The sequence below is a fragment of the Fistularia commersonii genome, chromosome 30 (genome assembly GCF_037954325.1).
Source record: "Fistularia commersonii isolate RoL2024-O1a breed Wild chromosome 30, RoL_Fcom_v1.0, whole genome shotgun sequence".
Taxonomy (NCBI): domain Eukaryota; kingdom Metazoa; phylum Chordata; class Actinopteri; order Syngnathiformes; family Fistulariidae; genus Fistularia; species Fistularia commersonii.
This window is the reverse complement of record NC_141313.1, coordinates 8207337-8232154: the sequence shown is the minus strand read 5'-3', so window position 1 is coordinate 8232154 and position 24818 is coordinate 8207337. Positions and strand designations below refer to the sequence as shown.

General features: G+C 44.1%; 1 protein-coding gene and 1 long non-coding RNA gene across 5 annotated transcripts in view; one reads left to right on the top strand and one right to left on the bottom strand.

The window, feature by feature from the left end:
- The window catches only part of ctnnal1 (catenin (cadherin-associated protein), alpha-like 1), a 73178-nt gene that overhangs the window by 3085 nt on the left and 45275 nt on the right, over positions 1 to 24818 (bottom strand). Inside the window, exons 3-18 of the mRNA XM_086177765.1 lie at positions 18670 to 18857; positions 17404 to 17523; positions 16228 to 16317; positions 15830 to 16000; positions 13954 to 14154; positions 11243 to 11329; positions 10879 to 11037; positions 9702 to 9794; positions 7968 to 8118; positions 6115 to 6152; positions 5973 to 6023; positions 4500 to 4654; positions 4219 to 4267; positions 3314 to 3370; positions 1361 to 1480; positions 380 to 463 (exon numbers count right to left, since the gene is read on the bottom strand). Of these exons, the coding sequence (XP_086033891.1) occupies positions 380 to 463; positions 1361 to 1480; positions 3314 to 3370; positions 4219 to 4267; positions 4500 to 4654; positions 5973 to 6023; positions 6115 to 6152; positions 7968 to 8118; positions 9702 to 9794; positions 10879 to 11037; positions 11243 to 11329; positions 13954 to 14154; positions 15830 to 16000; positions 16228 to 16317; positions 17404 to 17523; positions 18670 to 18857 (1814 nt within the window). The remainder of the gene's footprint in view (positions 1 to 379; positions 464 to 1360; positions 1481 to 3313; positions 3371 to 4218; positions 4268 to 4499; positions 4655 to 5972; positions 6024 to 6114; positions 6153 to 7967; positions 8119 to 9701; positions 9795 to 10878; positions 11038 to 11242; positions 11330 to 13953; positions 14155 to 15829; positions 16001 to 16227; positions 16318 to 17403; positions 17524 to 18669; positions 18858 to 24818) is intronic.
- Positions 1427 to 24818, top strand: part of LOC147216320 (uncharacterized) — a 62853-nt gene continuing 39461 nt past the window's right edge. The window contains exons 1-6 of one of the 4 annotated variants that reach the window (XR_015109122.1): positions 1427 to 1505; positions 12309 to 12470; positions 13424 to 13559; positions 14083 to 14180; positions 15699 to 15768; positions 15855 to 15994. This is a non-coding gene — a long non-coding RNA (uncharacterized LOC147216320). Of the gene's footprint in view, positions 1506 to 10460; positions 10562 to 11514; positions 12021 to 12308; positions 12471 to 13423; positions 13560 to 14082; positions 14181 to 15698; positions 15769 to 15854; positions 15995 to 24818 lie in introns of those variants that run through there. The other 3 variants (XR_015109123.1, XR_015109124.1, XR_015109121.1) reach the window with 3 other exon arrangements.

Here is a 24818-nt window from a genome sequence, read left to right as displayed (position 1 = left end):
CCATATAGAGACACAACCATTCACTTTCTCATTCACACGTCATAAAGACATACAAGCATTAATTCTCTCATCCAAACATTACATAGAGACGAACAACCATTCACTTATTCATGCATGTGTCAATTTAGGGTCTCCAATGAACCTCTTGCATGTTTTTGGACCGTGGGAGGAAAGAGGAGAACCTGGAAGAACCAGAGACCTTCCTGCCGTGTGGCAAGAAAATCAAATTCACTTTTTTGTGGTTTTGAATTATGTCTAGAATTCTTTTCATTCTCATTTCTCCCTGACGAGTCACTTCGACCCCGACATCAGGTCCGGCATTCATCAATCTGAGCTGACCAGAGGGCCCGGCGTCGGGTCCTGTTCAGCGGCGGGTTACCTTTCTGTTCAGCCTGTTGCAGACGGGGAGGAGGGCGAGGACGGCGGCCAAGACGCCTCTGGTTTTCTGAATGGACGAGTCCACCTGGAGGCGAGACAAAACGCGTTGTGACGACGAGGTGGCTGATGGTCGGTCGCTTTCGAGGAATCTTGCAGAGGGGAACGTTGGGCTCACGAGACAACGCTCATTAATCAGCGGAGGATGCAGCGTTCCCCATCGAGTCCCCTTCTCCTTTTATAACAAGGTGACCCGAGGCGACTCATCACTACCCGTAGCGCTCATTAATCCCGCCTACACACTCATTCATCTCACGCTCGATATCGGCGAAGCTCGCAGGCCCGGACGTCCCCCCTGCAGCCGGGAGTGACGTAACACTCCCGAGTGAGGCTCGGCTGATCGATATTACATGTTTAAACATTAACCTCCTCGCTTGATAATATGAACCATATTCAATTCATCCATGTTTCCACAAAATGTGTCGTGCCTAGTCACCTGCTACCGTGTAGCGGTTAGCGCTACTGTTTCTATGACACTGTTTCTTTCTATCGCTCTGTCTTCTCTCGCTCATTCTTTTTCTACCCAAAGCGGTCGAGGCAGAAGGCCGCCCGCATTGTGATTAGATCAGATTTCTGCAGGTGTTCCTGTAAATCATTTTTAAGGGCGTCGTCGTGGAAAGTATCATCAGACCCCTGTGTTGTGATTTGACGCGTATAAATAAAATCTGACTTTATTTGAAAATGCCTGCAGACCACTTTCTGGTAAAACAGTCTTGTTTTAAACAATCCATTTTGTTGTGACAACATGATAGCGACGATTGTTTTTCCTCTTCCAGGCTGTGGAGGCGGTATTTTCCTCACATGGTGATGTTTTTATCCGTCCTGGAATGTCCCCGAAATAGTTTCGTACCCCTGTGAGAGAACGCCAAAAATCTGTGCGATTTTTGGCCTTCTGAGGTATTTGGAAAGGCGCAGTGTGGAGTACCTTCTGGAAGGTGGCAGTCTTGCCCTGCACGGGAGTCTTGGCCCCCGTCTGCAGCTGCTGGCACAACGCCGCCAGTTTCTCGGTCTCTGTCACCACGGCCGCCTTTTCCTCGTCGACCAGCTGGAACAGAGAAGACGACAGGCAGGTTAGTAGACTTCGAGGACAGCCAAAGCGGCGGGATTAGCCGAGACGGGGTGAGGTGGGGGTGAGGGGGCCTGTAGTTATTGGAGAGGATTTAATGTGCTGGTCCTCAAACGTTACACAAAGGGGCAAGGGAAAAACGGGGAGGGGGTGAAATAAATGAAAATGAAGCGTTGCTTTCTGTAATCCAGCATCAACAGTCAGGTCATGATCTATCCGGCTGAGTAAATCCCCGGGTCTCACTTGGGGGGTGGTGGTGGTGGGGTTTGGCGTCAGTGTACGGCGGCTCCATGACCGCAGCTGACCCAAAAACACGAACGCTTTGAAAAAAGACGCCCCTCTCACGAAACCCCGCGTTAAGATGGCGAGAACCGCTTCGTATAAAACAACTTCCTACGTCGAGCCAGGAGTGAGTTTTGGCTGCAACGGGGGAGGAGGGCGAGACAGACAGCCTCCTTCGGCCCGTGATCGTAATTAATCATGGAGCGTGAAAGTTGAATAGCGCGGCCAGATGTGCAAACACACATACACACGAGGATGCGTCGGAGACTAATGGTGATCATTAATGGCTGTCAAACAGAGCTATTTGTTTAAACTCGGGAGACCTGGAGAAAGAGGGGTTGGAGGAGAGGCGAGATGAGGGAGCGGAGGGGGTGGGGGGCTCGGAGAGGAAGAGGGGACGGCCGGAGCGGGTGGCAGCTTTCATTCCCCCCACTGAGTGATTTATAGGGTTTGCAAACAGGAGTGTGTGCTTGGGAGGCCGCTAGTCAGGGGTGGAGGAGGGTGGGGGGGGGGCACAGGTGTGTGTGTGTGTAAGAGAGAGATTAAAAGTTTACTTCAGTGCAAGGAAAAAAATCGGTCATTTCTGTTTGCTGGTTTTTCCGTGTGTTTTCGCGAATGACGCCACAGGTCTGGATACATGACTGGGCGATTTGAGGTCAAAGGTCATTGTGAACAAAACGCTTCCATTTCCCATGAGCGTGTTCAATCAACAATCAATCCCGACACTGAATTCCTCTGTGTGTGCAGGAGCCACTTTCTGACAAAAAGAAGGCAAACTCTGAGAACTGTCCGGCTCCAAATTGGTTCCAGAAACCAGCCTCCACCGGGGGAACCTTTTAGTTTTGCTTTCCCGTGGGCAGCGAGGGACCGGTTTTGACACAAATGTCTGCTGCTTGCACCTTGAGCACCGAACCGTGTGAAAAACCTCGCCGTTAGCTAACTCTTATTTTGGCCCAAATGCTTTTGTTTCACTTCGCGCCTCGGAAACCCCTCTGCGGCGCAGCAGGCCAGAAGAGCTTGGACCTCTTCGTCGGTCCGTTTCCCGCTGGTTTCTTTGCATTTATCGCAAGAAAACAGACGACCAGTGACCACAGTAGCAAGAAGTATCTGGTGATGGGTGTGGCTTATGGGTTCCGCCAATCGCCAAGCACCAATGTCACACGAGTTCCCATTCAACTTTGCATCTTCCACCTTTCCGGAAATCGCAAAGTCCATTAAAGGTTTTCACTCTAACTGTCAGAGAAGCTGAGGATCTGCAATGCGGTATTTCAAGCATCTTGTCTTCTTTTTCATCCTTGATTTCCATAGATTAAAAACAAAGGGAGCGTTATCGCTCGGTGGAAAATAATCACATTTCCACTGCTGACGCCCGTCAGCATTTAGGATTTCTTTGGGATATAATTTACAAAATATGTCTTTGACTCGCACATTCCAAGAGATTTTTTTTTCGTGCACCTGTTGTATTTGCAAAACGGCCGCATTTGGCGCAGTGCGCGTGATGGATAAGGAGAGAGTTTTAGAAGCTCGTACCTGAGTGGAGAAGGTGCGGAGGGACGAGCAGAGCTGGAGCCCCTCTTCAGACAGAACCTTCAGAGAAGACAAATATGGAAAGATATTCAGAAAGTCTAATCTCTCCCGTACATTATCTTCACTTCCAGACGGATTCAGTTTGATTGCAAAAAAGCGGAGTCAGTAAATGCTGTAAGATTTCACTTTCCCCTCTTCTCAGCAACATATCTCCCGGTCCCCGCCGCCGCCACCCCGTCTTCTTCGTCTTCCTCCTCTTATCTCCTTTGCTCGCTCCCTAAACGAATCAATTGTCCCTTGAATTTTTTGGCTCTCCTTCGGCAGATTTCTGCACGTCGACGGCGGCAATCCTGTGGATCCTCCGGTTCCCCCCGGATTTCCCCGCGCAGCCGTGAGATTACCTCATATGACCAGTGGCGTTTAGCACTCGGTCTGGTCCGCGAGGAGAAGTGAATTAAGAGACGGGGTATCTGCTCATTTTTATGTTATCGTGCATTCATGAGGGTGCTGGAGCCAGTCCCTGCTGTCGTCGGGCAGAGACGGTGTACATCCCCGGCCGATCTCCAGTCGATCGTCCGCTCGTCATTCACACGTCATATAGACATACGACTATTCACTCACTCATTCACTCGTCACTTACGGACATACAACCATTCACACATCTGAGCAATTTGAGTGTCCAACGCGGCAAGCGCATGTTTTCGTAACACGAAATCAGGCACGGGGAGAACACGGAGAGACTCCCTGTCGGAATTGAACCGGGGACCGTAATATTTCCCAATGTTTACATATTTTCCCGACAGCCGCAGTGTATATCGGATCTAATGAAACACATATGTTTTCCGGCCGTATGGAGAAAAAGGAAAGCGGGACAGTGTGCGGGGGATGATGAATGTGGACGCTCGTACCTCAGCTTGATGAAAAAGATCCAGTGTTGTTTTGAGCAGCCCCTCCCCCCTGGGAAGCAGACAAAGAGCCACATGAGCGGGAAAGATGGACGAGGACAAAAACGCATCACCAGTAAATCAGCAAAACCTGTAACTTAGATGAATGGTAACGACATTGTTCTCAGTGAGTCACAGCCGTGTTTGTGTGTGTGTGTGTGTGTGTGTGTGGGTGTGTGTGTGTCCACGTCTGCCTGGTGAATATTGATAGTTTTTGAAGAGGTGCCGAGGTGTCTGGGTTCTACCTGGTGAACAGGTACATGTTATAGGCCATGCTGGCCAGGCTCTGGCTCTGGCGGACGATGTCGTGTTCTTGCTCCTCCCACTTCTCCACCTCCGCGTCCACGTCCGAGGACAGCAGGCGGAGCTCCAGGCCCAGCTTGGCCATGCTGGACTGCTCCTGAGCACCGAGACAGAGATTAACTCTCAAGAGGGAACTAGAAGTCAGTTGTTACATGGTGACATACAGGACTGTCTCAGAAAATCAGAATATTGTGATAAAGTTCTTCATCTTCTTGTAATGCAATTAAAAAAAAAACAATAATAACCTTTTCATGATATTCTAATATTTTGAGATAGGATTTTTGAGTTTTCTTAAGATGTAAGCCATAATCAGCAATTAAAGGCTTGCAATATTTCAGTTGATTTGTAATGAATCCAGAATGTATGACATTTTTGTTTTTGTACTTGCATTACAGAAGAACTTTATCACAATATTCTAATTTTCTGAGACAGTCCTGTAATGTGGGTTAATTTTCCAAATTATAATTTTGGAATAAATGGGAAACATTCATTCATTATCTTTACAGCTTATCCAGCGCTCAGAGGCGGAGTTCCCCCTGGACCAGTCCCGCGGTCACTCACACGGCATCATATAGAGACATACGACCCCTCACTCTCATTCACGTCTTATACAGACGTACAACCATTCACCATCTCATTCATAAGTCATATAGAGACATAAACCATTCAGTCTGTCATTCACGCCCCGTAGATGTACAACCATTCACCCTCTTATGAATGGTTGAACCTCCTGCATGTTTTTGCACGGTGGGAAAAAAAAAACGGAGAAGCCGAAGGAAGCCCACGCAGACATGAGGAGAGCGTGGAGGCTTCGCTGTGGGAATCCAACCGGGGATGTTCTTGCTATGAAGCGAAAGCGCTAACTAGTGTACCACCATACCGCCCTAGGTGAGTAACAAAACTACCTTGTTTTCTTGTTATTTTTGTGACATTATTCATGCAATAATGCAGCTGTAATCTCAGAACCGGGCCAGTCGATCCCCAAAAAGCCACGGTTTAATCCTCTTCCTCATCAAAACAACTCATTTAAGTTGGATTATAAACGTGAATTGACACGTTACAGAGAAAATGTAAACACTATGCGGCAGATTTTCAATGTAACCCTTGCAATGCCGATATTGTGCAAATGGATCTCCGTAACCGGCAGGTGGAAGACGATGTTAGAAATTCACGTTTTATCCCAAAACGCTCCGAAACCTGGTTTCACGTGAACACCCCCAGAAGTTCTACGATCAGCCTAGTCCCATTGAAAAACTGCCGGCCAAACAAATGGCGGTCTATTACCCCCCTGCGAACGCCATCAATTCTTCGAGCAAGTGACAGAAAGCTTCCCGGTGATGAACACGCCGCTGTCGGCGTGTGGGAGATGGAGGGGGATGTGATGTACCGCTCCCACACCCGGAGATGCGTCCTACCTCTGCATCCAGCTTCACCGCTTTGGCCGACTTTAGGTTGGCGGAGTGTTTCTGAGGGAGTTAAAAAAAAAAAAAGAGGACAGCGTTAAACAAGATGATAACAATCCAATTATTGAAATATTCATGACAGTGTGGTACTCACCCCGGGTCTGGGGAGGGACAAATAAGGACGTTTGTCTCCTACGAACAGAAGGCCGCGGTGATTATCTGAGCATATGCTAAACAGTGAGCGTCTCATCGCATAATCATCGGTTTTATGTTTCAATGTTGATCGAGTTAAATTAAAAATCTCCCACTTGTTCCCACCGAGTGAATGCGCACCTATTCATAATCTTTCACATGATCAAAACAGCCAATGACAATTACACAGTAATTACTGTCGTGCTATTATTTATTTGTTTGCGTTTGTTTTTATCGCTATCCTCCCACATCTTTATCCGCTGCCATTAATATGAATGCTGGGAGTCATCTCGTTTGACTTTGCCGCATAAATAGTGAAAGTGAGGTGAAATCCAAACAAAAAAAAAAAACACTGTTTTTACTTTCTGTCTTTTATGCTTATGACACAGCAGTGTGATGAATGTGAATATCCACTATATTAACCTCCCCTTGTGTGGGATCATGTGCATCCTTATGTGTTTATGTACATATCTATATATATGTGTGTGGGTGTATAGATGTATGCGTGTGTGTCACACACACAAACACACACATATATGATTCATTCATTCATTATCTATACTGCTTATCCTATAGTCAGCTATCCCAGCTGTCACTGCGCGAGAGGCGGGGTGTTCATTTGCGCACCCGCTTGTCACAGAGACATACAACCATTCATATTTAAATATACACACACAGACGCATATATATATATATTAATATTCTTTTTCTGCCTGCTTTACGGATGAAAAAGTGATTGGACAAAGAGAAGGACTTTATTGAAGGTCGGACTGTTGAATTAGTGTATCTGACAGCGTCAACTTTTAAAATAGACGCAGAACAATGCCTGAACCCTCCCCCCTCTTCAAGTGGCGTCTTTGTCTGTTGTGTGAAGGTGGTATCGTTCAGACTCGATTTCGTATCTCAGTGAAGACTCCGGTTCATTATTCGTGGTTCCACTTCTCAAAAGCACTATGGAATAGAAGAATATAACCGAGGTTGGGTTACGGCGGCTACTTCTTGACTGACAGGTCAGCGGTGGCGCTGAATCACAATAGATATGAATAAATGTCATACGGAAGAAGGGGCTAGTATTAGTTTTGCGGTGCTCTCGTTCCTCTTCGTTTTTCTAAATAATCTGCCTTAAACTTGTTTTCTGCGATTTACCGAGGCACCTTGCTGACACAGTAAGCTCATGAGCTCCAAAGAATACATCAGTAAACCAGGTGAGTCACGTACAGAACCCGCCTGAGGCTCAGACACTGCAAACATTTGTTCTAAACATATAAAGTCGTTGAGGTCACAAAAAGGACGCGGTTTTCACACTGAGGTGAAGGTGACTTGACACCCAACGGCATGTGAATGTGAGAGGAATAACAGCTATTAAAAGCTCAAAATGCACCGATAATATCCAATCAGGATTCCGAAAGACGAGCGCCGCTAATCGAAGCGCAAATGAAACAGTCAGTGTGAGAGGGGCGAGGAGACGGAACGCCGTCGGCGCGGTCCCTGCAGATCAGCTGCAGCAGATGGAAATATGCATCGGCTCTTTTTACTTTTGCCAATATTTTTCAAAATTTGATGAGCATCTGTGCATGATTTTGCACCTTCAGGTAGCAGTAATGAATAAGGGAGACGAAATGAATGTATGGTATGAGTCCTGTTACAGTATCATACACATACATATAGGATTTTATTATTACATTTTGCCCTTTAAGTTTCTATGGGCAATACGATGATTCCACATTACTCCCTCGGTCCTTTTCACATGTGCCTCGCTGTTCAGCCCCCACCCCACCTCAGAGTAAACAAGTAATCCACATGACAAACACACACCTCGCCTGCCTTCAAAGACGTCGTTGATCTCTCGCAGCAGCAGGGCCATGTCACACAGCTGAGACTCCCAGGCCTCGCAGAACACCTCAAGGTTCTCCTTGGCAATCTTACTGGACGGGTGCAGGGCCAGCGTCTGAGCGGCTGAGATGATCTGTCCGACGGAGACGGTTAGAGATTCAGCATCCTGTTTCCAGGTGGAGACGCTACGATCTTAATATCGGTTGTTCTTTGCAGTGAATACAGAAAAATAAACCCAGAGCTGCTCTCCTCTATAAATTGGGAGATAGAGTATACTATACATATATCCTGTTTGTATATGTATGTATGCATGAATGCATGTATGTACAATTTATTGTGTCATATTTGTATGATTTTTTTTCCTGAATCAACCTGTTAATCAACATATGGCTCAATTTTTTGTGTTTTCTGAAAAACTTGACACATGACTATTTTGAGAAGGTGAGGATATACATGTATATGTGTGTATCTATCTATCTATCTATCTATCTATCTATCTATCTATCTATCTATCTATCTATCTATCTATACATACATACATACATGCATGCATACATTCATACACATAAATACACACATACATATATACATACAGTATATATGTATGTATGTGTATGTATTTTTGTATTCATGTACGGCGATTGTTTTAAGATGCTGAGGATATATATGTATACATACAGCATGGATGTGTATACATATATGTAAGTGTGTATATACTGTATGTATTTAGGTGTGTATCCACGTGTGTATATATGCACGTGTGTGATTTTTTTTCTATGAATGCAATATGTATATATGTATGTGTGTTTTTATGAATGCATATATATGTTTACATACGTATGTATATTTTATATGTATGTATGTATGTATATGTGTATGTATATATATATATATATATGTGTGTGTGTGTGTTTCTAGTCAAGTAAATAAAGACCGACATTTTTCAGCCCACATATGAAAGTTTGGCAGCGTTAGGTCAGCATTGCCGACAAGAGTTGAAAGCAACATACAAGTGATAAACTACGAGACAACAATAATGACAAGGGCAAAAATATTAATTAAAAACCTTCGCATTAGGAAGAGAACGACATCATGTTTGAAATAAGCCCCCATGGTGTTGTAGTTAATAGGCAATTACCCCCAGGCCACCCCTCTATTACTTCCTCAGATGCACACAGATATTGCCGCGGCACAGCCCAAACTGCTCCATTATTGATCGGTCGACCTTTGAACTTAGGAACAGAGTCATTACCACAGAGTCATACGGGGCCTGACATTAGCGCTGGAGGACAGGAACATTCTACATTGCAGGATAATTACCTCCATGGACAGTTTCCAAGAGCAAACATAATTAGATTGGGGATACGAGCACTAGGTGGACAGCTTGTTCGCAGCCATCAGGAATGGATGGCAGATGTAGGAGGTAGACGGAGGGTGGTTGGGGGGGGTGAACTAATGTTTCTGTTTCCCTTCCCTACTGCTTCCCCGTAGTGTGATTTCACTCCAGGAAAACGGCGAATATTGCTGTACAATTATATGCTGAACTGAACAAAATAGGCCTGGAGTTTAATGAAAGTTAACCTTCATTATGCATTGTGGCCTGCTTCTCTCCTCTTGTTTGCTGCCATTTCCACGCCAAGTCAATGGGCGGAAGATCAATAATAAATCGAGAATAACAACGCATTCCGGAGGAGATTTCGGAGTTGTTATTATTACCTGTGGACCAATTACGTGGAAGGTTTCCTCTGCGTGTATGCAGGTGATCTCCAGCGGCTCCGTCCCGGATACGTGACACAGCAGCCGACAGCTCTGCGGTCAACACAGGGGAAAGAATCCCCGGAGGGGGGTTGAAAATCTGCTAATCGAGCCCAATTATTTTCTTGGATTGTTTAATGACCTGATCTGGATTTAGCTGCACTGACAGCAAAATTGCAGTGATGTAAAATTGTTGATGACCACTTAGTGAAATATGCAAAAGGCGTTTTACTAGGGAAAAACCCGACTTATTCCTTAAATCGTCAGGACAGTGAGACTATGCGTTACTGAAGACCACGCACGAAACTGCGTGGGTGTGTGTGTGTGTGTGTGAGGGGGTCTGTGAAAGAGACTAGAGATCCACTTTTCTGCTTGGTGTCGGGTTTTCATAAAAACAAAACATGTCAGCTTTCGTTCAGCCGCGTGTTCTTTTTCATCTCAGGCTGTATGTTTTCCTTGCATGAACAAGTGCTTGTGACAGGCGGCTCCCGGCACATCCATCTCCATCTCCTGGGCTTTCACAGCCCCAGCCCTTCCCATATGACGTCTCAGTACGGGACTGCAGCTGTACTACTTCCAAGCCTTTTTGTATTTCATGTTACCGATTTTTAATTGCAGCGCTTTCTTGTCACCTTGTACGAGGTGATCAAAAAGAAAACCCACCGCCGCACCACATTGATCTATTTACTGCCGCTATTGATCTATTTTTCTTTTTCATTTCAGGTTTACTTTGCTTCAACCCATTGCCGATCAAAAAGGGGTGATTAAAAGCAGGATATGTGTGGAGGTGAAGCGCAGTATCCGATTGTATCAGAGGCAATGTAAGCAAATATTACAAGAAATGTAAAATCAGTGGATAAAATGAAGCACAATAGTACTTGTAACCGTGCAAAACAGTGGGATGATAGGTTCCCCACGTATCTACTCTGGAAAACTCCAGAGGCTGATATTAGCTCACACAGGCAGGTCAAAACACGAAACTGCAAACATATCAAAATGCAAGAGCTAAAGTTTTCTCTGTCGTGGGCCGCCGTGAGTAAATGAATTTACAGGGTAACCCGAAATACCACAACCTCAGGATTAGATTAAGTCTGGTAATCATAAATTTTTTTAAAATACTGCAGTCGCTCCCACCCACCTCCACCAGCTGCTCCTTCTGCTCAGTGAGCGTACGTGAGTACTCCTCAACTGCCTCAAGGTTTCCCTCCGTGCCCGCCGCTTTGAGGGCCCGCAAGGGAAGCTGCTCACCGTGGACTTTCAGCAAGTCTGAGGCTCGGCTGACTGCCACCTTATGGAGCTGCGGGGAGGTCATAGGTTACAAGACGCAAAGTGATGAGGGTTTCCGATTAGCATATTAGAACGTTTTACTTAAGAAGTGAGGGTAAAATAGTGGGAGAGCAGTAGCACATGCATGCAAGTATTTCAGAAAACTTTCATATTTGTTTATCTCTGAGAGTGAGACCATATGTGTCGGATCAGAGGGCAGACAGGCTACAGCTCACCTCACGTCTGAGTTCACTGACACTCTGGCCAGTCTTGATGATGGCCACCTCCATGTCCTCCGTGGCCTCTTTGGCGTGGACAGACTGCTGCTCCAGTAAGACAGCCAGGAGGGATGGAATTAAACATGAGGCATTTTATCGTCTTACAATCCCGCACAAAAGGTAACCGTTGTTATACCGGAGAGAGAACGACAACATATTTGCAAAGATTGGAAACACAGTGAGACGTCATTGACTTAGAAGAGGATAGTTTCAGTTTTTGATTTTAGGGTTCTTTTCTGACAACAGATTCAAATATCATGCTTTTGAAGTGGTTTGAGCGCTATGGAAGCGCCGGTTTAGAGTGATACGTTCATCTGTCGGTGAGACAGGCTTCACGATGTTCTTGTGATTTTTCCATCTTAAAAAAAGGCAATATCTGTGCCAGAATGCCAGAATGATGAGTGTTGTTAAAGAAATGGTTCCCACTCTGAACTGTCCTGCTCAGTTCTTCATTTGAGTATCGAAATATTATGGAGCGCATGGAAGCAGTACATTTGAGTGGGTTTCTTTGTTAGCTAATGTGACTAAATTCATAAACCTAAATTGGATTTTTTTATGTCGCTCTCCCAGGGCTGCAAGTGTTACGTGACGTCATCAGACAGGCCCCCTATTGTGTGATTGGTCAGGAATTCCTAGTGGGCGTGGTTAATGCGGATAAGCGAAAGTGCCAACTTTCCCCGTTTTGACGCCGGCGTGGAAGGCTGGCGCAGTAAAAGAGGGATATGAGAGTGAAAAGGCATGTATGAAAAATCCATAAACACGTCTAATAAAGCGTATAAAGCAACACAAATGGCCAGTAACTCTTGGAAAGAAGTGGCCTGCGGGTTTTGCCCAGAGGAGAGCGTCTTCCGCAAGAGATGGCCTTCCTGACAATTTCGCAGAGGCCACAACGAAGCATACGGTTAACGAAGGGTGGCGGGGGGAAATCGATCCTCACATTAAACACGGTGAAACGACCACTGGTGGCAGTTTCACTCTGTCAACGTGCTATCGCGATATTATTGTTGTTGTTGTTTTTTCCTAGCAGCCATGACGTATGTTAAAGTGGGCGGGGCCTATGAAGATTTCCCCCGATGTTCTAATATGCAGCTCCAGAACTCCTGGCCGAGTGCGAAATGTCACACCTGGGTCAAACTGGATCTGCCAAACCCGAGGAAAAAATCACAGATTTCTCACCTCTTGCGGGGTATGTAAAAGCATTCAAGCTTGTAATTTATTGGGTTTGATTTGTTAACGCACACAAAAGGTCTGTGTCTTCGAGAAACTTGACAACGTGCATCTATATGTGCATCCTCTTAAAATACAAACATTTTGAAAGATGACAGTCTGAAAAATAATGTATGTACATACAAAAACATACAATAATGTATGCTTTTACTTGAAATTATTCAACCGTTATTGTTTTTTTGAGCTTCTTCATATCATAGATCTAGGGTTTCGTTCTTGAGAGCAGCACTTACTAGCTAGCACCTGGCTTTAGTCAAATGTTAGCTCTGCGTTAGCTTGCTACTGCGGCTGCTCATCTCGATGCGACCTCGAAGTTAAGAAAACATAAACGTGTGTGTGTGTGTGTGTGTGTGTGTGTGTGTGTGTGTGTGTGTGTGTGTGTGTGTGTGTGTGTGTGTGTGTGTGTATAATATTCTTAACTGAAAACATTTCATTTTTAACCCAAGGTAATGTTGACACTTTGTGGAATATATTGGTATTCTTCAGTTTTCATTTCAGTCTAATTTTATCTTTTCACAGCTTGTTTTTTGGTTAATTAGCAACTTCACATATCTCTCTCTCTCTCTTTGTGTTTGTGTGTGTTTGTGTGTGTGTGTGTGCGCGCAATGTAGTTTATAAATGGCTGGCATGATAGACTAGGTTATCTGACAGTTCACTTTGGGATAAAATTACACCGATAATGATTGGAAATTAAATCAATTAATAAAGCCCCACTTAACACTGTTTTGTGTGTGTGTGTGTGTGTGTGTGTGTGTGTGTGTGTGTGTGTGTGTGTGTGTGTGTGTGTGTAAGTATTTCACAGTGATGGCTCACTATGCCACTTGTTTCTCTGTTGCCTGTTAATATTTAATTCCACAAAGCATCTCTGTGGTTTGAAACTACTGCAGTGTTCTGGTCTCTTCAATTCCCCAGGTGACCTTCAACTTTAAAAGCATGATGAGGCACTACGGTACAGTTCTGCAGCAGCAGCCTATCCGTGCACTCCCAGCACACTGCAAAGACTTGACAATGAATGGAAAAGAAACTGGAATATAACAACTTGTGTTTCGTAAGTCCGTTGCTTTTGAAAGCCAAGGAGAGTACAATGAATGGCAGCGCGACGACGAATACTGCGCAACTTTTTCCACTAGATTGATCGGGCTGTGTAAAAAATAGTTATTTAGGTGGGTAATTACGCTCTACTGCTCCCAAATGGATGGGTGAAAATAAAGCAAGGCAATTGCAGAGCCAGAATGAAACAAGCAACTGAGTTTTGAGTCGTCTATCATTTTTTTCTGTGTGGAGAGCTTCCTGTATCTGCTTTATTTCCTGATTTTGTCCTCTTTGCTTATAAAACTTCCTTTGATGACCACGCGGTTGTTATTTTTCACAGGGCTAAATATTTGTTTATGAATATTGTTGTAGGTGCATCTGTGAGAGTGTGACTGCTAGTGCCAACATACCGCCTCAGTCCAGGCGTGCACCAGCTGCTGAGCGTCCTGGCGAGCCAGCTGGCACAAGCTAAGGATAGCCTGCCGCTGCTCGTGGCTGGTATAGGCTGAATCAGTAAAATCCTCTGTCCGCTCCACCAGGACCTCTAGCTGACCGCCCACGCTCTGGGGTGACAAGGAGTACATGTTCTCCCTCAGGCACTCCACTGTGGACTGTACAGGAGGGGGTTGGAGAGGAGGTGAGTTGAGGTGAAGGGGCATTTGAGGGATGGGTGACAGCAGTGGGGCACTTAACTGGAAGACTGTCCAATATCCAACATTCAGAAGAAAAATGTTACATTTTATATTAAGTCATCATTAAGCGTTATTACATATTTACTTTGAGATTTTTGAGATCTTGTCTATCACAATCTCAAAAAGATGGATTATTTAGGCAAACTTTCTCCTGTCCATGCCAATGAGGAGCAGGAGTGGAGCAAGCAGGTATACAGATATACTGCAGGGAATCTTCAATCTTTGTAGTTACAGTAAACAGTTAAGACAATTCATATTTCATTGTATTTCTTATTCTTCCTCCTTTCTACTATTATCTATTACTGTTATGTTTTTTTTACTTGAAACTCTGGCACAACAATTTCCTTCGGGATAAATAAAGTTGTTCTCATCTCATCTCTTGTATAGCACAAGTAATCAACTTGTTCAGATGAGCAGGGTTTTTTTCTATAATTTCTCTCGATGGTCAGCAATAGTGGAAATATCCTTACTACTGTCCTACATTGGTGAAAGCCATGTCTGGGTCCACAACATAATCCAGAGGCAGTAAAAATGATTAAACTGATTTAATTATTCACTGCGAACAGCATCCAGACTGTGCAAAGCATGTAGTCTGATGAGTTTCAAGGCCATCTGCTACTTATAACGTAGATTCCTCTCTTATAAATCGCCAATAGAACGATCAAAAGTGGTGCTGAAGAAAAAGCAGAATAACGCTGATTTGTTACAGTGTAAGCGCCTGCCTTGTCAGGCTGCCCAGGAGATGACATGTTAAAGAAAAACAATAAAAAAAACTTTAAATGCTTATCTTCGGAAAGGACTTCAAATTAGATCAGCGTATAAGTCAGGGGATTCTGCAAGCTTTTGAAATGCATTTTATACTTTCAGAATTGATTTGTCATTTCCATATGAAAATAAAATAGAATGATAAATACATAACCTCTATTGTAATTTCTGAGTATGGGCATAAATGCCTGTGAATTAATCTAAACGTAACATACTGTCCATCCTCGCTTGGTCTATCACTTATAAACCCAAATTAACTTGTCTGCGCTAGTATACACACCAGCTTATCTCAGGTATGCTGTTAATTACAGTTGATTAATAAGTCTGACTGGTATATCAGTCAAGCACTGGATTCATCAAATGCACAGTGACACTGCTGTTTTTAGACCCTCCTTTTTGCTGAAGTAGTTATTGTCTTTGTTAATGGGTCCTGGTGTTGACAGATAGCTTTGAGTAAAACCCATTTACTAAAGCCATCCATTTTAATAAATTAGCATCTGGTGGTCCTTTTATTAAAATACTCTCCTCATTTTCAGTCCGAAAAATATCACCTTCTGTTTTTTTTTTTTTTTAAAGTTAATGCTATTCTCTTTCATCAGCCCGAGGGAGAGAAGATTAGTCATTATAAATGTTCAATGGTGAAAAACAAAAAAGACACTTCAGGCTGCAGTTTAGTAGTATTTTCTTTTACGCTGCAGAAAAAAAAGACCCATGATGACTTCACCTACCACAAGAGAGTCTCGACTTTGCCAGCATCCCATAGTCATAGTAAGAAATCTGACCTTAAGCACTGCCATCATACACATCATTTAAGGGCTACTTCTCTGACCTTGAAATCCTTGATGCCATTGTAGATGCTGGCGGGGAGGATCTTGTTCTCCCCGCAGATCCGCGCCTCCGTCACTATCTCGATGACCTGCTCCAGGGCACAGCGCATTCGGTGGAACACAGCGTCTTTGTTGATCCTCGCCGACTCGCAATCTGGGTGCCTCAGGCAAGTCTTTGGAGGGGATTGGGAGTGAAATGTCAAAGCTCTCCTCCTTGTGAAACATTTTCCTACTTTTATCCCTTTTGATATTTTCCATCCACAAATATTCCCCTTCTTGTTATTAAAATGACATATATGACTTACTCTAGTAAAAAATTTTGAATATTAAAAAGATTTTAAAGCAGATATAAGCCGTGGCCGACGGCCAGAGGTCCACTGTTAACATGCCAACTGTTTACCTTGGAGGCAGTAAGGAGCATCATGGTGCATTTCTCCAGCACCGCTCGAGCCGCTGCCATCCTGGCTTTCTTCTTTTCATCCTTCAAGTCCTGCAGCACAAACACATGCGTGTACATGAACAAACACACATGCACACAGCAGATGGTAATATGAGGCTTTACTCCAATCACAACTTCTGAGAAATCTTTGGGTGTCCAAAGAGAGGGAAGCAAATCTCTTTTATATTAGTATAAAGGGACATAAAAAACTGACACAAATCATTAAAATTATTTGTTGTTTAAAAAAAAATAGGTGTAAATGGAAGAGAAAAGAAGCCAGGCTATGTTTTGACCGGCTCATTCCATCTTTGTGCGTAACCAACAGAGAAAGAGCCCAAATTAGGAAGAATTTGAATTTTGAATAGCGAAGTAACCGAGCCGTTCTGGCAGATAACCATAGATTTCAAAGTCAGTGTGATGATCGGTCGTTATTTTTCCCTCTGTGAAAGCTTGGCTATGCTCACTGCAGTGTACGAAATGGAATAAACATGACAAGAAAGAAAAACAAATGAGTGGATGGAATTTACGAGTTTGAGCTGTAATGAGGACCGCCGGAATGTCTGTCAACTCCGGGGGGGGGGCTCCCTGCCTTTTTCAATAACGCAGTTGTTGTACTTTACATCGATTTCTGCAGGCGACTTGGTTTAGCTGCAGAGGAACACTGTGTGCATCAAAGCAGTCTGGAACCCTTAACTTGGACAGCTTTGCAAAGGTTTAGTTTAGCAAATATGCTGCTACATATAGCTAATGTACTGCAAGGAAAATGCATCGCCTCCAGCATAATGGTAACAACAATGAATAGTGGAATATGATTCATTACCCATGATACCTTGTGTTTATATCTCGATTGAAAGATAGCCAAGCACATATCTTTTTCTATTTAATGCAAACCGTGTAGTCAAGGTGGTCAAAATGAATATTAGCTACCTAAATACAATGTCAAACAATCAAAAATTGCTTTCAGCAATGATCGGCGATCAAATTAAACTACAACTCATTTCATCGGGTTCATTTCTTGTGCAGCTTTTACAAAAGGCCAGTATGGGGCCACAGATGAGTTTGTTGTCTTTGTGGTGTTTTTGTGAATAGATGATTTAGTCGAAAGAGTTGGAAGCTCTTGCATCTCATTTTACTCACATTCTGTCTGTCCCCGGTGAGGTGGGCAAATTCCACCATCTCATTGCCGAACTGGCTAAAAATCTGTACGAATTCTTGGAAGGTGGTGACTTTCTCCAGGTGATCGAGGGTTACCAGGACCTGAGAGGGGTGACAAGATCAGCGGCAATTTCAATTTTCCATTCTTCCATGCTTCTTTCTGTGTTTAGTCTCTATGTTCTCCCCATGTCTGGTTGGGTTTCTTCTAGTTTCTTCTAGTTTCTTCCGTTTCCTCCCACAGTCCAAAAACATGCAGGAGGGTCATTGGAGACCCTAAATTGTCCAGACATGTGAATGAGAGAGTGAATGGTTGTTGACTCATATGTTGCCCTGCAGCTGGAGGGTGAACCCCTCTTCTCGTCCAATGACTGCTGGGATAGACTCCCATGTCCCCGTGACCCTGAGTGCATGATAGGCGATATAGGTACTGCATGAAGGATTATGGAAAAAGGTCTTTCCTGTATTTATCCCTTTCTAAATCCATCATAAAACCCCCAAAGTTTTTATCTCACAACATTGTAAAGCAAATTAGTACTATATAGGTTGCACAATGCACCGCGACATTAACAGCTTATACAAATTTCTTCCATTTCCGTTCACTGAGCCCACCTTGAATCTGCCTGCGACCCCCCCCCGATTCTAATTTTTAGTTTATATGCTTTTGCTGTCTACTTCTGCATAGTCCACTAATATGTTGTTACTTTTTTTCATTTATCCCCCGTGTACTTCTCAGGCTCCTGCGTGATATAATTAGGTGAGAGCCCTAAAATAAAGGCGGTGCCTATAAACAGATTAGGCAGTGCATAACCTGTAGCAAAGCTTGAAGACAGGCTTCCTGGCAGAGCTAAGGCAGCAGCTTTTAAACCACGCCAGACAAAGAGGAGGAAGAAAAGTAATTGCATTTGCTAGTAAAGGAGAGCAGAGCACTGTCGACTGTCCGTCTCAATGAGACTGACCAGTCATGATTTAGGCATCCTTCTTCCATTCTGCTGTTGGCCTACACCTACATTCCTATCACACTGTCCGTCTGACTACGAGCACGGCCGGGTAGAGCGGAGAGAGACGCTCTGGCTCTTGTATTTTTATGCGGTCTCTGTTTTCTTTCAGAGCAACTGCGCTTGCCCATTAGTATCGCAAAGCTTCAGCAAGGATTTTGCTAAAGGTTTATGTTTGTGTGTGTGTGTGTTGATGCGTATAGACTAGTTGTTTTGCAAAAGGGATGACATGTGCAGTGATTCGTCGCCTCACCTTGTTGCGTGATGCGATTATCTGTTTGATGACAATGCGGTCGGCCAGGACCAAAACCTTAGTGACTGATGATAGAAGCAAGCGGGCAGCCTTCACCATGCCTGTCCGATCGCTGAACACCGTGACGCGTCCGTCTGACTGGGCGGGCAGGGCCGGGCCCACCTCTGTCAGTTGAGCTATGGCATCACCTGCAAAAGAATAGAGATGATTAGAGTGTTATTCAGGCACAGAGCTTGTCTTTTAAATTGGCCAAACTGATCTATGGTGTAACTTTAGCTTATGTCAGTGTGAAGAAATGTATCCGGTCGGCTATTTTTCTCATGACAATTTAAAGTATCGATCCAGAGCTTTTTTTTTTTTTGTCTTACCATGATTTATATTCTCCATAAAAAAATCCTTACGACTATTGAAAAGACAGTCACACCCCAACATCCTCTCTAGACTTGTGCGTGGTGCTTTAAATCGCTAATTTATTATCCCGGCCAAAGTCTTGACACCTTGAGGCACGTTCAAGGACCATCAAATATCCGATCACAAAGAAGCAGTTGGATTTGTGGAAGATCACTTTGTTCAAACTTTTGAGAAGCCAGCCTATCTCTTCTTTGCTTTAATCGATTCAAGGCCAACATAGCATTGCATGTCACTGGAGGAGGGGTGGAGGGGACGAAGGAGGAGAAAGCCATACTTGTCCAAATATCCCTGACACCTCATATAGCATGAGAAAGTAAATACAGCAATCCTGTTTGAATTGTCTGTGCGATAGCAAGAAGAGGCCTTGGGGCGGAAGGCCACCGAGCACCAGGACCTGATCCAATAATGCGAGGACAAAGGCTACGTTTGACCATTCCCCGCCCGACGGCGGCCTCGGCGGTTTACCAGCCTAGAAGCTGCTTGCACCGTCGGCAATGACAGGACGGTAAAGAAATATGTTTAAGCAAGGAAATAAGAAACAGCGAAAGGATCTTGTTGGCCCTGGAGCAGGCAGGATCAGTTCAGCTGCCGCCTACTGACTCTATGACATTTGGGCTCTGGGTATTTGAGATACACTTCTCACTTAAATGCCAGTGCAGCAGCTGAAATCACTGCAATACATTAAAATCTCTCTGAAACATGTTGAACAATAACAGCATATCCAAACACTGGCAAATGAAAGGGGTGTATGAATTGGCAAGTGACTTTAAATAGCACAATTCTGTCCCTTTTGTCAACTAATCTTGTCAGACGTCAGAAATGTCAGACGTCACGGCACGTCAGACGTGCAAAATGTTGTCCTTTAAGTGTTTGGCCCCTTGAGTTGTTTGTAAATTGCGCTCGACGTTCAATCGTCGGAGTCTAAGCAGCTCTCCGACGCACTCAAACCAACATTTATAGAAGATGTGAGGAGATTTCCTCGAAGTATAACTCAAAGAGAGTGGAGCATACAGGCAGGCGGACGGGCAATCCTGAAACATTTCGCCTCTGGCTACAGCTGCTTACGGCACAGGGGTGTACAAAGGAACGCGCTGCACACAGTTCTCTGCAGCTCCGCTCCTGTTGCTGACAGGTATCAGCAGCCGGAGGGGAGGCGGCTTCTGTGGAAGCGAGAGAGTTCGCTCTGACCGACTGTCAGACGAGTCAGAAAGATGGACGGATAACATATTACATATCCCATCTGGCCCACATCCTTCTGTGCTGTCCCCTGAGCTGAGACATCCCAGCTCTCTCTCTGAATGTCAAACTTTTATTTATTTCATTTTTTTTTTCTTCCAGCTGGAGCTGTTAAAGGATAGAGGAATAGGAGCGGGTTGCTGGCTGCAACCGATATCTGCGACCGGTTCTGAAACGTGCCATCCTTCTGTTATGGATACCTCTGAATCCCATCAATAACAGTATTCTAGTGCCAAGTTTGGGTTTGACCATAAGTAGGGTAAAGGGTAATAATAAGAAGTAATAGTACAAGATGGAGTAAAGATTTAAAGTCAATATATAGCACTAAAAATATGACCTCAAATACATGTTCATAAGTCTGACTTAATTCAAAATGCATAGTAGTTTGTGTGAATGTGTTTGTGCATGTGCGCAGGTTGGGTGTCCGTAGAATATATATATAGCAAGTGGAATCCCAGGAGAAAGGATAAAGAAATAAATAAATGAGCAGCAGTTAGCGTTTCCCTCCCCGTTTGCCCCTGTGATTGACTGGCAACAGGTTCAGGGTGAAACCCACTTCTAAATGAATGAATAAATGAACAGTCAGTCAAGGCCTCACAGCAAAACACATGATGGACTATTGTGTATGTACATCCGTCAGCAAATGAGATTCACGAGTAATTGTAAACTGATAAAGAGAAATACATTAAAGTAAAATTAGGATAATGGAATTATGAAAAGAAATGCCAATGAGAGGGCACCAGGAAAGTGGGGCAATGATGCATGCTGTCTGTCATTAAGTGAAAATAAGTGTCATAACATTTAGATGATTAGCAATGACTTTTAAAGATGCCGAAGTGATTTTTTTTTTCTTTCCGACAGGCACATTGCACATTGCAAAATGATCTGTGCCCACGCACTGCCCGGACTCAGTCGTAATGACACAGGGGTGTTAATGCTGAAAAGCTGAAAAGCTTCATCAGTCTATGTTGTTCGTTTCTCTACAGAGAAAATGTAATAAATCAATAAGGGTTCTGATGGGTCAGAATCAGTAATGACATTATGAAAACACTGTCAATGGTCTAGATAAGAAAAAGGAAGCCAGAGAATTCCCCGAATCAATTCAGACGACAGTATCTGGGATCGCCGTGGGTCAGGAGTCGTTTCAGCCGCAGTCACTTTTAACTGGCTCCTTTAAACATCGAGGGAAGTGGGGCGTATTCATCCGCTATTCCCATCACTGACCACGGAGCAAAACAGCGTCCGCAGTCAAACACTCGACTTTGCCCGGGAAGTTTCAGGGTGGAGCGAGACGTCCCTGAGAGGCTGTCACAATAAGAGAAGCTCAAATTCTCAAAATAATTAGGAGGGGCTGAAGGCTTGCTTTCAAATAACTTGAGTACAGGGTACTGTTCTTTTAGTACACCCTACAATTTATTGGGACACCATTCACAAAATTTCACCAAGTATCAGTGTTACACTTGTGAACATTTCTTTCAGTTGCTTGGCTTTACTTCCAGCCTTTTGCAATTTCACAAATAGGATTTGAGACAAATGTGGAAAAACATATCGGTGAGCAGTAGCCTGAGTGTGAGAGTAACATTTGCATCCTGGCTGTGACGTGCATGTAATTACATCTTCGCTCTATGTATTCACACAAAGACGTGGGCTTCTATCAGGCCGGGCTGCTACGCAATCGTCCAACACCTGAAGTATTCTCCCTCAAATCTTCCCCTTGACCTCGTGACGGTCTCCACGGAGGTCGAGGGAAATTGGAAAGTGGCAGACAAAGGGGGGGGGGGGGTGTTGCCAATGCCAATGTCTTTAATTCTTTTTACTACATGCCAAGGGGGCAAGGGAGGCGCTAGATTTAGCAGACCGACCTGGCCTCTTATCTGTCGTGGGGAATCATTATGGCTGAACCCCTGACTATGGTATAATGTTCTTCCAATAGGCCTCACTTAACCTCTTGGACAGGTTATTCATTTGATATGAGAGCATAGTGTCCTGTGCAGTACAGGAGACGCTGCTATATTCAGAGCAGAGGTGTGACAGCTGCGCCAGCCGGGACAGAATATCACTGCCTCTTTGCTCTCCGGTGTTGCGAGAAATCAAAAGCTAGTCAGTTTGGGCAGGAAATATGCAAATGTATTCGGAAAACATATGCTCGCGGAGCCCAAAAATTTCCCCGTTTCCAATTTCTTTTTCTAGCAGCGAAAAAAAAAAACTTTCTGGGCCGAGCATCAGCTTATATTTCGTATCGACGCAGACAGGAGAGAGGCCTGTCAGGTCGCAAGAAGGGAGAAGAGACAATTCCAAGGGAAAGAAAGCTGAAAAGAGGGGAGAAAGATGGAAAGAAAGAAACTGGGGGGAGGATAGGTCTCTACTGGGTCATGCGTCTTGAATGAGTATTTGTATTTGGTTTGGCTGGTCCTTTAAAGGAAGCTTCACTGACAAACTGATTGCATCCGACAGGCTGTTTTCAGTGCCAGCTCCACTAACCACTTAAAAAAACCTTGGCCTGACTCGCAGAGAGCTGCTCAAGCACCATGACAGGACCAGTGCAGAAAGCAAAGGCCAGAGCCAATCTTCCCCTTCACTATCCCCCAAAATAAATGCTCACAGTCTGAATTCCATTACCCCTAAAACAAAGAGATCGTCCACTTTTTATTCATGCAGAATATGCCACACACATCCACATACGCACAGATTCCCGAAAGCATCCTTCATGTCATTTATATTTTTATTTAAAGGCCACACTGCGCTGAACCTGTCTTTGACGTTCGTAAGAACTCTCGTTTCTTTCACTGTCAAAAAAAAAATCAGCCTTTGAAATGAATTAAGCCTGAGCAACAAAACAAGAGATGTATTCCCAACATTTCAATAACTTATCAATTCATCAATCTAGCCCTTTGGTCCTTTGGAAAATAGACCATTAACTGCTTATTTGAAGCACCTCAATGGTATTCACACCCAATAAAAACTGACCGTGTTAATGCTTTTCATCTTAATTGGCATATTTCACACAGAGAATAAACTGAGCTGTAGGAGCGAGAGCCCTGGTCTCTCCAACATCTTGGGCATATTTGCCCTACAGTAATAGGAGTGTTCGATGAAGTCATAGAAATCCGGTAAAGGGGCGTCACAAGACTCAATACCTTGACTTACAAATTTAATTAATTCCGTGACAGAGCTTGTAACTCATTTTGCTCCTCCATCAAATGAAATTTCCCGATTGAAATGAATTGAAATGCTCTTTATCCATTCCAGTGCCCCGGATTTGTTATGTATTTATAAATAAGAAAAATGTACTTTATCAATAACAAGTAAGGGATTAAAAATAATAATACATTATAAGAGAGAATGTAGACAAATAAACTGGTTTTATTTTGTTGAAGTTAACACCGTCTACTGCACCAAAATCCCAGTACACGGATGATGCTGTCGTTCACGGTACCTCACCAGCAACGACTTCTCTATCTCTTCATGGACAAGTTGACAACACCTCACTCATGTTTTCTCCCGATTTTCGCTGCGCTACCTAGTGGCGGGCGACGCTGTTTTTAAACGCCATTTCACAGACAGCGGTGGCCACGTTGGTATCAAATGCTCATCCCTCTTGCTCGTAACTCAGATCTCGGCTCGTATCGCAAAGCAAAAAATCGACCGAGAGACGGCTCTTAGCTTGGAAAACTTAAAATTGATGCTTTTGTTAGTCAAGGTTCTGCGGTATGTCTTTGCTTGTTTGTGAAGGAACAAGTTTGCGCCTCTTCTACTGCCGTGCTCGGGACTAACTTTCTAACATCTGTGGCTGAAAAGTGTTGTGATGCCTTTCAATTCACAGTTTGCATGTTCTAGTAACCACCACACTATGAGCCGGACTAGCGGTTTACACCACGAATGAATGAATGAATAACTCTTTCAGGCTGCTCTTCTGCCGCAGAGGTGTTGCCCTGTACGTGTGTAGCTCCGTCGCTAAACGGTGACTTGTGTCAATCTATCAAAACTCAAATTTTCACCTGCGGCGCTTATTATGTACGGCTCGGGAAAAAAGCGAGGATGACACCCAAAGACAGAGCGAAGGAGATCAAACACAGATTGCCTTCGCTGACCTGCCTCTTTGAATCTCTCAGTTGCTCTGATGATGTGTAGCATCTAATTAAACCACTGCTCTCAGCCTGCCTTTATTTCCTTCATTACGCCGCACAAGGCTGAAGCCTGTCTGATTAAACATTCCCCGCGGCTACATATTAGCCAAATGTCAATCCCTCTTCTAACTAGCCCTGCTCACGTCTTACAAACCTCCAATTCCAAATGGACGTCTCCTACGTCCCTTAAGACGATTCAATCGGTCGAAAAATAAATAAATAAACAAATAAAGAAATAAAATTAACAACATTACAAAAACAAAGTGCGCCCGTTTTTGATTGGGAATAAATGTGTGTGTGTGTGTGTGTGTGTGTGTGGAGTGTTGGGAGCAGAGCGCGGGGAAGCTGTGAAAACACCAGCCGGAGAGGAAAGTG